The sequence below is a fragment of the Rhynchophorus ferrugineus genome, unplaced genomic scaffold, assembly GCF_030347505.1.
Source record: "Rhynchophorus ferrugineus isolate W39M unplaced genomic scaffold, kcgeb_rfMv2 rfM3, whole genome shotgun sequence".
In the NCBI taxonomy this organism is placed as follows: domain Eukaryota; kingdom Metazoa; phylum Arthropoda; class Insecta; order Coleoptera; family Curculionidae; genus Rhynchophorus; species Rhynchophorus ferrugineus.
The window spans coordinates 51,212,207-51,228,822 of record NW_027472582.1 but is presented as its reverse complement, the minus strand read 5'-3'; the positions used below and the strand labels follow the sequence as shown (position 1 = coordinate 51,228,822).

Genomic DNA, 16,616 nt, shown 5'->3' with positions numbered 1-16,616 from the left:
AGTTAAGGAAGTTAAAAAAGATCTTCTATATATGATTAATAAATTAGGAAATGTGTATCTATATAGAAAATAGAGAATATGTGAAGAAGATAGCCCTTTAATCATTCCATTACATTAACTACATTAATAAAACCTTAATAAAAACTACAATGAACAAGACTAAGCACTTCATTTTTCACATGATGATTCGAAATGCTAATATTGTATTTACAATCACCATATTAAATTTTAAGTATTTTATTTAAATTTTTCTTAGTATATTATTACTTTAGTAGTTTATAAATTACTTATGTAGATAATTAATATAATGACGGATAAAGGGTAAAAAAAATAAAACCCAAAAACAAATATAACAATCTTTATCCTTCATAAATCCTAATGTATATATATATATATATATATATATATATATATATATATATATATATATATATATATATTACTTAACGGATATAATATTTTGTTGCAGAGCTTCCAGAATTTTCGCCCACAATTAGTGTAGGTAGAGAGCTGTTGGATGTCGGGAATGTTCTACGAGCCAATTGTTCTAGTCCACCATCTCGACCACCAGTGACGCTACAGTTTAAATTAAATGACTTAATGGTAAGCATTCTTAAAGATTATATATATTATTTTCATTACTAATTTTAACTTTTAGACTTTTTGTATGTTCTTATATTTATTATTTTAAGCTCATTAATTCAGAATTTAATAAATATATTAATTAAAAGAAAACTATAATCCTATTTAGGTTAATATGACTCATGCTGGAATATAGTAGCAAACTGTAAACAAAGATATAATCAAAGATTAATAGAATTATTAAAGCATTAATATTATTAAAAACCATTAAATATTAATAAAATTCTTAAAATTATTATAATAGATAACTTAACAACAATAAGGTCACTTCAGACTTTAGTGGAAAACTAAAATAATGACTATCTCCTTAGTAACATTTTCATATGCCTGGCCATATATTTCATACATGTTTAATTCTAGTATGTTTCTCAACTAGTACAAAAGCAGTGATTTCCATTATTATTTCTTTAACTTCTCTACATAAAACTTGCTACATTATACATATACTTTTAATATAACTATTACTTTACTTATTGTTGCTACAAAAATATTTATAGAATATTTGATCATGTGTATATTATAAGCTTGAAGAAACTAATTGACTGGGTTAAATAGCCTCTCCCCTCAGTAGTTTAAGATCGTATGCTTTAAATAATACTATATTTATTTTAATAATTTTAATACTATATTTAAAGGATCTGCAGCTATCATTTTGAAACAACTTTCATGTTTTATTGTCAGTAAGATTTCTAATCCAATTACATAATCATGTTCAATAATTTCCAATCCATATAAGATAATTTGCATATCTTGTATATGTTATCAAGTTAGTTCAGGTTATATATCGGCCTATAAATTAGTTTTAAAGAATTTAAAACAGATGGAATTACTGTGCATTAAATTGCATGGAGATCGCATATCGACTAAAGTTGATACGTTTGAGCCGAGGACTGCGCGAAGGAAACAAATATATTATACTTTGGCCATGCTCGACGGCAGTTTGCAAAAAAGGAGAAAACATATTTGGAAATATTAGAATGGGAAATGCTACCCCACACGCTGTTTTCTCCGGACCTTACTCAGTCTCATTACTGCTTGTTCTGATATGTGTCGTTACTTATCTGACGAGCGTTCTAGTTCTTATGAAGACACAAAAAATTGGACCGATTAGTGGATAGACACCAAAGATACGTTCTTTCGAAATACAAACTATCGATCTTTAAAACTAATTTATAGGATTATAAAGGTGAAAAAAGTAAATTTCGTAAACGTTTAAAGTTATAAAATCTATGATCGAAGCGTTACACTATAAAATATTGTTATAGGTGGCACAGAATGATTACTACCCCTTCAGGAAGGCGCACGAGAGATCATGGAGTGACCTGTTTTTAGAGTTACCATTAAACGAAATTCATTTCGACGAAGAAGGCAGACTGATTTTGAGATGTATCGCATTTCTCCCAGACGTTTATTACGACGAGGTAGAGCTGGAGCTAGCTAGTGCAAGAAAACCAATACCACAAAGAGGTAAAACATCTTTAAACTATTTATGAATGTTTTAAATTAACATAATAGTCCTAATAAAAGAGACAGTACATTTCATCAAAATGTGTGACGTCATGTCGCAATGTTGTAGCGTCAAATAAAAGCTTTACCTTTTTTTTACTCTGACATAACAAAATATAATCTATTTTTACATTATAGTTTAATAAATCTTATGCATATGCTATCGAATATTTATACACAATAGTTTGTAGGTTGGGGTTGTATTTGATTATATTTACATTGAACTATTTTCCACACTACCTATGAAGCAGAATTCTAGGCGTTTTGTTTTTTTTATATATACCGTGGAATACTAATCCACTTAATTTACTTTAATACGATTCAATTTACAATTAATGTGTTAGTAATGTATTTCATTAGAATGCATATTTACCATTTTATATTTAATTCCGTTTGTTGGGGCGATTAATCCGCGATTTCGATTCACCAAATAGTAAACTATGTTTTGAACTGTTTATGGACTTTATTCACTTATATTAATTTCTACACACTGCACGTGTTACCTTAAACTTTTACATTCTTGTTCTATCTTACAATGCTTACTGTTTTTCCGCTTATATACAAACTTAACCTAACTTTTTGCAACTGTCAAACACTACAACTAATTATATAGAGGACATCGGAACTATCTTACCCATCGAAGAAAGAAATATTGCCCATCGACGTGTAAATTATATATAATTAAATGTTTCCTGTTTACATATAAAGACGCAACACCGTTCAAGTACAAGTTCCTACTTTCCTTCGTTCCGATGTTTCCTTGTCAAGTCATTTTGATATCAATATATTTCTCCTTAGTTTCTTTACCTGTGTACATTTCCCTTCATAAAGTTCGATTTAATTGCTGCATTATCCCTAATTCTTTTGCCATATCTGCAAGACAGTTAATATTAATTCTCTTGTCATAAATTTCTAAGCTAATTCCTATGTACAATAACATACACGTGCACACAAATCTTTCACCCTCTAAAATACGATTTTCTACCAATTTTAAGTATATACTCATCTTTAATTGTTCCCACTTTTCTCACTCTATGTTGGCAAAGGTTAGCATTGGGCCAAAATCCCACAACAAAAAAGTTCATTCAGTTATAGTCACTTTCGCTGTCAAAATCACTGTTTGTGATATTTAATATCTAGTATATGGAATATTTGTTCACGATTCCTCTATTTGTCATTTTTTTTGTATCTGAGCGAGTTTGTCAAGGTTCCATCCTGTAATACCCATGTGTCGTCTAGAAATAATAAATTTTCGTTAATATTATTAGGTGCTTTTAAAAATTATATTATTTTAAGAGAAAAGTCTTAAGTTCTATTGGACCTCTTTGTAGGTTACCTGTCGAAAATTTAAATCATGTGTTTCCTAGCACTGTTTGAAGGGATTACTTTTATTACTACATAAAAATCTGCATGTCTCTATGTTTTATATGACTATTTTCCAGCTTAACAGTTTTTTCTGAAATTATTGTGTTTAATTATATTTATAAAATACTACTCACTGATTTTATATATGTCATAAATTTGATCTCGAATGACATCAAGGTGATCTTGATTCGTCACCCACTTTGTACGAGGACGCTTTGTTTTCAATGAATTCAACATTATATTGTTTTTTGAATTTTTAATAAATTTTAGCCAGAGTGCTTGTTTTAATATTAAGCGCAGATGCAACACGCCAATATGTTTCCAATAATACAAATTAATGTTTAATAATGTCAATATTTAACACTCTAACTTATTTTACTGACAAGAAAGGCCCACCATTATATGAATTGTATTCGAGGCATCTGATTACTGACACCTAACGTTGACTATTTAGTGACTTTTGAATTTTCAATCAGCATAATCACAAATAATATGCAGCAGTTCTAAATTTGTAAAATCTATCCCCAAAACAACAGTGTTACGCAGTAGTAACATAAATCGAATGTTATAGACTCGAAATTGGTTACATGTTTCGATGCATTAGACAGCATCCAGTCTCTTTTTAACTTGAGTAATACTGGTATTTTAACTAGTAAAATGAGAAGCAATAATCCGCTCAAAGTTTAATTCTACTAGCGTATCTATGACGTATATTGGCTGTTTTATTGGCAGAAGCTATATGCGATTAAATGTTTTAAAAAATTATCAAATGAACTTAGCGTCGATATCCTCTATTAATGAATATACTATTATTACTTTGAACTATTTAAACAATAATAGTCAATCGAGAGTATCTCAAAATGAAGAATCAAACCCAATGAAACCTCCAGCATAGAAATGATCTCGAAATATTTATGGATTCCAATCAATTATACTATTAATTACTTTGTTATCAATTACACTATTAATTGTACTTAATCAATCTTTTAAGGTTTATATGTTAGGCACATGTGGAACAAAAAATATCTCTCTTTGATCAATTGAAATGGTAAATTAAGTTAATAGTTTATTTGTAATGTTAGTTAATTTTCCAAGATGTAAATTCAGTTCTGACAAAAATCAGAAAAGGTAGCTAGCGGTTACAAGAATTTATTTTCTATAGAATTTCAATTTACCTACTTTTGCCTTGAATATTAAGACTTATTCTCCAATATACTGCTGGTGGCATTGCCGTCAGATTGCAACATAAATATTAATTAAACGGGAATTATTCAGCATTTCTTTTTAGAAAACGCCAAACAAAATATAGACAAAAAGAGAGGGAACTAATTAAAGTCAGTTTTGGGTTTGTTATTTTTCCTCATTCCTCCGAATATAATTAATTGTTTTATCTTTATCTTTCCGTTTTTGGGCGAGCATTGACCTAAATTCGGCCACGATGGCTTAGGCTCGTGTTTTTCTGGAGACGCTATATCGTCGAGTTTTATGTCCCGTCTCGACTTTGGAAAAGTTTAGCTGCGTTCGTTATCGAATGGTTTTAGGTCTTAAATTGGTCATAAAACAGAATTTGTCTTCTTGCTCATATGGCGCTTAAGACAACCATCTTGGAATCGGAAAATCGAGCGGGTTTGCCTTTTGTATTTAATATTTTGCGATGTTGTATGAGATAATCTACGAGGGCAGGCTAAAGGGTAACAGAGAACAAATAAATAGATGAATAGGGAAAATATATTAAATTATATTTCCTAAGATTTTAGATTATACATTTACTTTTGAATCAACATTACGTGTAACAAGTGGCCATTCTATTGATTCTGTTTCTATTGATCTGGAATGATATTTGGGACTTTCGGATGATTCAGTGAACCTTTCATTTTACACAGGATACACTCATATGATACGTTATTAGAACGAGTGTTTTAGACATGCCGAGAGGTTGAATTAGAAATACCAAAGTGAAAGATCTTCTTGGTGTCCTTCATTGCAAGTAGTGTTATTAATAAAAAAACCAAAATGAGAACAAAACCTCATAATAGTGGATGGCGTGGCCACCAAGATCTTTGTCAAAATGAGTGTTTAAAGTGTCAACACGTTCATTTGTTTTTCGAATCAATTCCGATATAGTTTGTGATAAGCTTTAGATTAATTTATCGGTCATTTTTAGCCAAGCCATTACCAAGTTTGTATGGTTTATAGCCTGTGCCACTAAACAATCTGCTTGTTGTAAGTTTTGACCCCACTAGGAGATCATGTGAAAATTACTCTGGTTTATGTAGAACTTTTATGTGTAAATCTTTCTTGGACGAGTCTTTGGCCACAAGTAATATTTCATCGGGCTAAAAATAATAGTTGGATTCGGAATTATTTAGGACACAAGGACCTGGCAGGACTTAGGCATCTATATCAGTATCATATTATTAGGTTTTAATAATGGCCTAAAAGCATCACCAAAGTAACGAGAGAAAAAATCTAAAAATTGATACTAGTGGAAAGCAAGCAAATCGGTCGGTTGTTTGTTTAGAAGTATACGTCAAAACTATTGTAAGGTTAATCTCCCAATGAATACAAATAAGGCATTGGTAGGTTTACTACGGTATGTTTACTGAGATTTTAGCTGGCACCTAGCCCAAAGCCTTTTCGAGTTATAGAATGGTGGCTTTGTTATCGCCACTACTGTCATAAACAATCATGCAATACTAGGTTTCGGTCACAACTACAATATTTAGTATTTCGCAGATACATTAAATAGAGAGACTACTTATAAGATGTTGATAAAAAGAAAGTCGTGTATGCTGAGATTAGCCAGAAGTGCTCACGCGCATTTATCCTAACCCAGCTTGCCATATTTTAGAGTTACGCGCTTTTGTTTACGACAGTTGTGGTTAGGAAGCACATTTTAGGTTACATTTATGTTTACAACAATCTCTTGAGGTTATATATTCATTTATCATTAAATTATAGAAGTTCGCAGCAGACCATACTGTCGTCTTCCACTATAAAGGTGCCCCTAACACAGTAACCACTTCACACCAGAATAGTGAAGATAGCAACCTTTGTTTACATCTACTCTACTATAAATAAACATATGGCTCTTACTCCTTTTATAAATGCCAGAGGCCTAGTTTTTTGTTTCGGCTACTCCATGTATATTCAACCCAACCCTGAAATCTGCAAAGCCACCATATGAAGTGGATCGACCAATTTAACAGCTATTAGAAATATTTGAAGTAACCAAAACATCGTGTTAAAAAAATACCTGCACATCGGTTTAGTTTTATCAACGAATATTCAACTAATCATTCGTGTAGGAATGTTCGTCTGGTCGGTCGGAATGTGTGGCTGTCGATGCGATTGTTTGTCCGAAGTCTCACTACTATTTTTGTGGAAGGAATTCGCACGGGAACTGAAAACACTGGTTAAATAATTTTCGATTCGATATTAAATGATACATGTGGTCGACGGGAGAATTGACAGGATATTAGGTTAGGTAAAGGAAGTACGGAAGCGCTATGGAAGTGGTACTGTTACAAGGGGTCGATAAAAGAGAAAAAAGAACGAGACGTTATCCTGATGGTCTTACATAGCCGGGAACCGCATAGTACCAATGCACCAGCGTTGGCAACCATTGAACGTGATGTAGGTGAATACGTGGTAGCCTAGAGAGTCGTAGCGGTCGCTACACAGGTATATAGAATTACAGACATTATTGCAAAAGCTTACGAAGAGAAAATAGTTTGCTGATCTATATTCTTGGACGTAGCGCCAAGAAGCCATTAAGCCATTAATAAAGTTTGGCATAAAGAACTGGTGCATAAACTTTTCATATCATATTACAGAAGCAATACTTTGAACTTATATAATCCTATGCTCAGCCAGGATGTTTAGAGTTAAGCAAGAAGAAGCTTACTCGACAATGAAAAAAAAACGGAAGCAAGTGCAGTACAAGGCAGTGTTTTGTGTCCTATTCTTTACTTACTCTATACATGTGACCTGCCACAAATAGAAATTGGTACTATACATGCTGTTACTATATATGCTGATGACACGGCCATACTTGTCATTGGAGACAATAGCGAAGAAGTAACAAGAAAACTGCAACACACAAGTTAATCAAATAAATAAATGGAGCTATACCAGCCAGAAAATAAAAGTTAACGAGAGTAAATCAGCTCTTATAGATTTTATCTATAATCGAATTGTTCACTTACCAATAGATATAAATAATACTGTTATCTCATAACATACTGTCACAATGCTAAGTATCTTGTGATGAATGTTGACGCAAAACTTCGTTGCAAGGAACACACCAAAAAAGAACAAAACTCGAATTAAGTTTTTAAAAAATATATTGGTTATTTGGAAGACCTAAATTATCCGTATATAATAAGATGGTACTATACAAGCAAATACTAAAACGCACTTGGACCTACGGAATTCAGCAATGGGGATTGTCTGCGAAAAATAATATTAAACAAACAAAATATTTCAGAATAAAGTGCTGAGAATTATTGTGGATACTACTGGATCGATTGCTTATACCGAGATTTTCGGATTCCAATTCTTATAGAGAAAATAAAGAGATTCGAAACTTGATATGAGGAATGATTCCGCGCCCATGTAAACACCGAAATGTTGCAACTCTTGTACAACATTGAACTAGAGCGCCGTCTCAAGAGAACCAAACTGTGCAATTTTGAGTAGGTGCGTAGCGTAATGACATTTAAGCTAGTGTGGCTAAGTGACATTTATTTTAGTTAATTTATTATAATTTATTAGACGATAAGTAAGGAGCAATGAGTTTTTCTAGATCAATGCTCTGTTTGAAGTTATTGTGGAGTAAAACTGTAAGTTAGTCGGCAGGAACTAGTAATAAATTAATACATTTTATAAAATTATGACGCTTTCACTACATTTGTCTTTTCACATAGTGAAGCATATTTTCTCCCTCGAAATAAACTTTAACTTGAACTGTAACTTTTAACCCAAATTTAAACTTTTCTGATTACTGGCATTTCAACAAAATATGAAAGGAGATGCTAAATAATTCCCATTTAATGAATATGCATGCTCTAGTTGCGACGTCAACGAAAACAATGGGGTTGAAAATAAAAAATCTTACGTAATATGGCGGAGGTTAAGTGCAGAGTAAACAGGGGGGGAAATCAGTGCAAACACGCGGGAAATTGATTTGCTTGCTGCAGTGAATTTGCCGGAACTCGCGTTGTTCAAATTGTATTGTTTAACACTAAAACATTAGTATACTGATTCGATGGCGTACATGTTGGCTTAAGCATAATTACAGTTTTCGTTAGTATTGTACATTGTTTGCGACAATACAATGATTTAGAATTTGATAGAATTTCATAAAAATAGGTTATGATTAAAATAGAATAAGAGGTGATTGTTTTGAAATATTTTATGAGAATATTAGGGTTTAATGATTTGTTTTAAAATAACAGACGCATAAAAATATAGCGATATTCAGTAATTTTTTGTGGAAACTTGATTAACCTAATTAATAATTATTTTTTAATCCAAGCTTTAATTCAATTTGATTTTTAGTTCTTGTTTCTTCGTCAAGTCATTTTGATATCTCTGTATTTCTCCTTAGTTTCTTCTGTTACTAGCTGTGTATGATTTTCTTCATAAAATTACTTTAATTTGACCTTATTTTTAAAATAGTTAGTATTTATCCTCTCATACCCAATGCTTATGTATAATTCAAAATAACTAGACTTATATATCTGCATATTAATATCTCATACTCTAGAATACAATTTTCTGCATTTATTTTCTTTTGTAGTCTGTATATAATTACGCACCTGCAGTTGTTTTCACTATCATCACATTCAGGTTTTAAGTCACTTAAATCACTGTCTAAGTCACTTCTGACCTGCATGTCCATTGTAATTTTTGCCAGCCCCCATATGAATTCGATTGGTTGATAGGGACGAAGTCATAATATTTTGAGACCATATTATTTAAATTCTATGTTTCCTAACAGTGTATAAAGACTCAGTGTATAACAATGTATGAATAACAGTTACATTTCTCAAAGATATGCCTGCATAAGTTTTCTATGGATACTTCCCAGACTGACAGCATACTCTGTTATAATGGTATTAAATTCTGTATGTAACAAAAAACTATTTGTTTGTGTATCTATCTTTTTATACTGTTTGTTATTATAGATTTCAAAAATTTGAGCTCGAGTGGAGCTAATATCAAGGTGATCATTTGATAGATTTTTAATTTTTTCGAGATTTTAGCCACAGATGCCATATTCTTATATATTTAGTGTAGCTGTAACATGCTAGAAAATATTTCCAATAAAAGTGTGGAAACTTAATATTCTAACTTATAATATTATTTTTAATTATCTAACGCATTTTACCTTCACGAAGGGGTCTCTATTATTTGGTTTTGCTAGAGAACTTTAAACTGGAACCAATTTCTTTGTCGGCGTCTATCTAAGAGGATTTTTTTTTGTATATTACAGATTAATTAAATCAAATGAGCAGAAAAAATGTCTTATTTTCAACAGGTTGTTTTAATAACTGTTGTGACAATTATTACAAAAGGTCGCTAGACTTTTTCCTATTACATTTTATACACAGGTACAATACACTTTTTGACTCTATTGTCAATTTGGCACTGACCACTAAAACGTCTTTGTCGTCTTGAACTTGGAAAGTGTTCTGTAAAGTGAAAGATATACTGCATTAAAAATACAAATTAGTTAAGTTGGTGATGCAAGCTTGCTCAAGGCAACATTTAGTTGATAATACGTATTAACGGCGAAAGATTGGAGTCTAATATGTTATTCACAGTATTATCGATTTTAGACTACTTCTTTCTTATTATTTCTTCATTTTCTTCTTGCATCCTGTCTTCGTTGGGCTACATAGAATTACCAGGTATGAAGAATTTTTATCTTTCAAGACTATATATGATTTAACCAAATTTGTTGTATCATCGTTTAATATGATATATGCTTCTCAAGTAGGTTATTCATATTTCATTGAAATAAATAGAAACCTGAGAGCGAAATACCTTCGGAGCACTGTCATATGCCATATGAATAACTTTAACATGCGATCCAACGTTGCTGTACTGCTAAGATTTATTTCAAAAGTTTACAATCAACAATCACCACAATCTATAATGACATTATACGATGGTTTATTTCTGTCTGAAATCCTAACTCTGGGACTTTTGATAGTATCAGGCTTCGGGCTATGCTCTTTATCTTTTACGTTCGATTCACTCGTGTTCCTCGCAAGATTTTAATATCAATCACAGTAACTTTAATACAGCGACTCTAACCTAATTTATTGCAGTTAGATAAAATAATTATATATATATATATATATATATATATATATATATATATATATATATATAATAACTAATTTAAACTTTTGAGACATTTTGAGACTTTTTAGGAATTGAATTTTATCTAACTGCATCACTATAGAACTGAACATCGACCGTAAAAAGTTAACTATTTAAAACTGGAGCCCAAAAGATGCTCGGTAGTTAAGTTGTAATTAACGGTGAAATTAGATTCTATGGAAAAAAACGCTACTGGTAAAAACGAGATGAAGCCTTAAAATTAATTTTGTTTTTCCAATAACTTCATAAATTATTAGGTTAGAATCGCTGTGTTAAAGTTACTGTGATTGATATTAAAATCTTGTTCTTTTGTAGGTGTGAAAAAGCGAAATGTGGCCTTCAAGAATCTCCAATTTTAACATTTTTTATAACTTTTTACCGAGTGAATGAGTCTGCGTATCCAATATATCTAAAACAGATTCTATATCTTAGATTAGAACATGATTTCCTTGCATACGAGGAACTTATAAAATAATCCATATTAATCAATAAACTCCAATAACACAGGTTTAATATAAATAAAATTGCAGCTTTTTAATTTTGATTGGAATGTATTTAAAATTTGGGCTTTCTCAATTTATAATATGAGAAAAACTGCATATCACACAGCATGAAATCTTTTTGTTGGAGTTCAATTTGAAATAAAAAAATTAATGTATTTACAATAATGTAAATATGTACCTATTTCTGTGATATTGCATAATATAATTCAGGAGGATATGTTGTTAGGTTTTGCATAATGGTATAATAAGAAGAACAATAATGGGGGAAATAAGTATAAGTTTATTAAAATAATATTTGAAATTTCAAAATCACATTTATTTTTCAACATTTATTCCATTGCAATTTGAAATAAAATTATTGATAGTTGAACATTTGGTAATAGCAACTCTAGCTTGCTTAATTACCATTATAATTATAATTATTATAACATAGTAAACATCATAATGTACCATAATAATGTATCTTCGCGCTCTCACTACTCAAAATATAGCAAATAAATGCAAGACATTCAAACTGAACGAGATGTAGGGACGAATTTTATTCTTTCAGCTCAAAAAACAATATGCACTCTTATCCATCAAATTTAATTAAGATGAATTGAATTAAGGAAGGATTATCAAAATATACTATATAACCGTGGTAATATTTAGATACATAAAAGTTAAACAATACATAGCCCTATGAAGTTCAAGTGAAAATAAGTATATTAATGCTGTTTTATCTTATATATTATGATAATAACATACATAAATAAGCTTCGCTCTACATAAGGACGCTCAAACAAGATGAATCCCTCTTTTGTTATTACGTTCTGTTTAATTATTAATGTGTTAGGCTTTTGAAGCATGATTCTTACAGGATTATCATAATTCCGGCTGTTCTTCAGTGCTATAAAATACACTCTTAATTTAATTTAATATGCACGCTTTAATTACCTACAACCATTCTTTCCTTTAAGCATTGTTTGAACAATAATAATATTTTCTATTCTAAGTAGCTTCGCTGTTTCTAATGTTCATTTAATAACCAGTAATATAAATAATATATATATATATATATATATATATATATATATACATATATATATGTATATATATATATATATATATATATATATATATATATATATATATATATATATATATATATATATATATATATATATATATATATATATATATGTATATATATATGTATATATATATATATATATATATATATATATATATATATATATATATATATATATATATATTATTTATATTACTGGTTATTAAATGAACATTAGAAACAGCGAAGCTACTTAGAATAGAAAATATTATTATTGTTCAAACAATGCTTAAAGGGAAGAATGATTGTAGGTAATTAAAGCGTGCATATTAAATTAAATTAAGAGTGTATTTTATAGCACTGAAGAACAGCCGGAATTATGATAATCCTGTAAGAATCATGCTTCAAAAGCCTAACACATTAATAATTAAACAGAACGTAATAACAAAAGAGGGATTCATCTTGTTTGAGCGTCCTTATGTAGAGCGAAGCTTATTTATGTATGTTATTATCATAATATATAAGATAAAACAGCATTAATATACTTATTTTCACTTGAACTTCATAGGGCTATGTATTGTTTAACTTTTATGTATCTAAATATTACCACGGTTATATAGTATATTTTGATAATCCTTCCTTAATTCAATTCATCTTAATTAAATTTGATGGATAAGAGTGCATATTGTTTTTTGAGCTGAAAGAATAAAATTCGTCCCTACATCTCGTTCAGTTTGAATGTCTTGCATTTATTTGCTATATTTTGAGTAGTGAGAGCGCGAAGATACATTATTATGGTACATTATGATGTTTACTATGTTATAATAATTATAATTATAATGGTAATTAAGCAAGCTAGAGTTGCTATTACCAAATGTTCAACTATCAATAATTTTATTTCAAATTGCAATGGAATAAATGTTGAAAAATAAATGTGATTTTGAAATTTCAAATATTATTTTAATAAACTTATACTTATTTCCCCCATTATTGTTCTTCTTATTATACCATTATGCAAAACCTAACAACATATCCTCCTGAATTATATTATGCAATATCACAGAAATAGGTTTATTGTAAATACATTAATTTTTTTATTTCAAATTGAACTCCAACAAAAAGATTTCATGCTGTGTGATATGCAGTTTTTCTCATATTATAAATTGAGAAAGCCCAAATTTTAAATACATTCCAATCAAAATTGGATTAAAAAGCTGCAATTTTATTTATATTAAACCTGTGTTATTGGAGTTTATTGATTAATATGGATTATTTTATAAGTTCCTCGTATGCAAGGAAATCATGTTCTAATCTAAGATATAGAATCTGTTTTAGATATATTGGATACGCAGACTCATTCACTCGGTAAAAAGTTATAAAAAATGTTAAAATTGGAGATTCTTGAAGGCCACATTTCGCTTTTTCACACCTACAAAAGAACAAGATTTTAATATCAATCACAGTAACTTTAACACAGCGATTCTAACCTAATAATAAGTTATTGGAAAAACAAAATTAATTTCAAGGCTTCATCTCGTTTTTACCAGTAGCGTTTTTTTCCATAGAATCTAATTTCACCGTTAATTACAACTTAACTACCGAGCATCTTTTGGGCTCCAGTTTTAAATAGTTAACTTTTTACGGTCGATGTTCAGTTCTATAGTGATACAGTTAGATAAAATTCAATTCCTAAAAAGTCTCAAAATGTCTCAAAAGTTTAAATTAATTATTACATATATATATATATATATATATATATATATATATATAATAACGTTAATACGTATTATATATATATAATTATTTTATCTAACTGCAATAAAATAGGTTAGAATCGCTGTGTTAAAGTTACTGTGATTGATATTAAAATCTTGCGAGTAACACGAGTGAATCGAACGTAAATGATAAAGAGCATAGCCCGAAGCCTGATACTATGAAAAGTCCCAGAGTTAGGATTTCAGACAGAAATAAACCATCGTATAATGTCATTATAGATTGTGGTGATTGTTGGTTGTGAACCTTTGAAATAAATCTTAGCAGTACAGAATCGTTGGATCGCATGTTAAAATTATTCATATGGCATATGACAGTGCTCCGAAGGTATTTCGCTCTCAGATTTCTGTTTATTTCAATGAAATATGAATAGCCTACTTGAGAAGCATATATCATATTAAACGATGATACAACAAATTTGGTTAAATCATATATAGTCTTGAAAGATAAAAATTCTTCATACCTGGTAATTCTATGTAGCCCAACGAAGACAGGATGCAAGAAGAAAATGAAGAAATAATAAGAAAGAAGTAGTCTAAAATCGATAATACTGTGAATAACATATTAGACTCCAATCTTTCGCCGTTAATACGTATTATCAACTAAATGTTGCCTTGAGCAAGCTTGCATCACCAACTTAACTAATTTGTATTTTTAATGCAGTATATCTTTCACTTTACAGAACACTTTCCAAGTTCAAGACGACAAAGACGTTTTAGTGGTCAGTGCCAAATTGACAATAGAGTCAAAAAGTGTATTGTACCTGTGTATAAAATGTAATAGGAAATAATATCATAATTCCGGCTGTTCTTCAGTGCTATAAAATACACTCTTAATTTAATTTAATATGCACGCTTTAATTACCTACAACCATTCTTTCCTTTAAGCATTGTTTGAACAATAATAATATTTTCTATTCTAAGTAGCTTCGCTGTTTCTAATGTCCATTTAATAACCAGTAATATAAGTAATATATATATATATATATATATATATATATACATATATATATACATATATATATATATATATATATATATATATATATATATATATATATATACATATATATATGTATATATATATATATATATATATATATATATATATATATACATATATATATATATATATATATATATATATATATATATATATACATATATATAAATATATATATATATATATATATATATATATATATATATACATATATATAAATATACAACTATTTACAGTTATAAGATAACTAACCAATGTTTAAATTAATGCGATCATTGGTTATAAAAACTAATAAAATTAGTATTATATATTTTTAATATACATTTTTGTCATTGTCATGTCATTGTATCATATTATAACAAAGTTGCATGATTATTTCCCGTGCTACTTTCCTTATTACTGTTCTTATTACTTATTGCTTGTATCTCTTAATATTTATATCACTATTGCAGAGGCATCCTCAAATTTATATAACCATCTTATTTGTGACCCTGTGATATCATTTTCCACGAATTTATAATATTTCTGCGGGTTCTTAAAAGAGGAATGTTTACGTTTAAGTACATTGAGTTTGATCTGAAAGCCTTGTTAACACCTAGTTTAACACCTGTTAACACATCTAGTTTTTGTCAGAAGTCTTCAGAAGGTGTCAGAAAAAATTCGGTCGGAAAAAACATCGGTTTAAAAAATTTCTAAACGATCAAGGCAGCGATATTATTATTACAGCTATACATTATGTGCCGTGCTGTTCTGACCTGGAACCTAGTTGCTATTTTATTAAAAAAGAAAAAATTAGGTGGTCAAAAATTTTCGATACCCGAAAAACTGTTTTGATGATTTGTCTTATTTTAGAATTCTCTATCTCAATCGAGATGTGAATAACTCTAAGAAATTTGATCATAACTTTGAAAAAAAAGATGCGTTGATTTTTGCGGAATATGTTGAAAAATCTTAAATTCATTTCCGATAATTCATATATGTTTTTTTATTATTCGACGAGGAATATAAATAGCAACAATCATGTGCAACGCTTTTATAGATGTTGTATAGCTTTTATAGCGACTTTGAGGCATGTCGAATTTTACATAGTGGAATAACGGTCTACAAAATACCCAGAAATATAATGCCAGATGTTGAACACGGGCGGGGTGCCAACTAGAACCCGATAACGAATAGCTGGTAACCCCGAGACTTTTATCTGGGATGTTATTGAAGGGTATTTCCAATCATTCAGTATTCGACTATCGTTTGGTTTAGACGTGCCACCATCGTCTGCCCAAGCCTCGTCAACAGGTAACACCGCTGCCATCCATTTTGTCTATTTTGCATGTTCCACAATTTTATTTTACTTCAATAAATAACGGTCACATAATGTAAAC

At 29.6% G+C, this 16,616-nt stretch overlaps 1 protein-coding gene across 1 annotated transcript in view; it reads left to right on the top strand.

The window, feature by feature from the left end:
- The window catches only part of LOC143194089 (uncharacterized), a 97,430-nt gene that overhangs the window by 75,068 nt on the left and 5,746 nt on the right, over positions 1-16,616 (top strand). The window contains exons 4-5 of the mRNA XM_076400655.1: positions 470-603; positions 1,908-2,109. Of these exons, the coding sequence (XP_076256770.1) occupies positions 470-603; positions 1,908-2,109 (336 nt within the window). The remainder of the gene's footprint in view (positions 1-469; positions 604-1,907; positions 2,110-16,616) is intronic.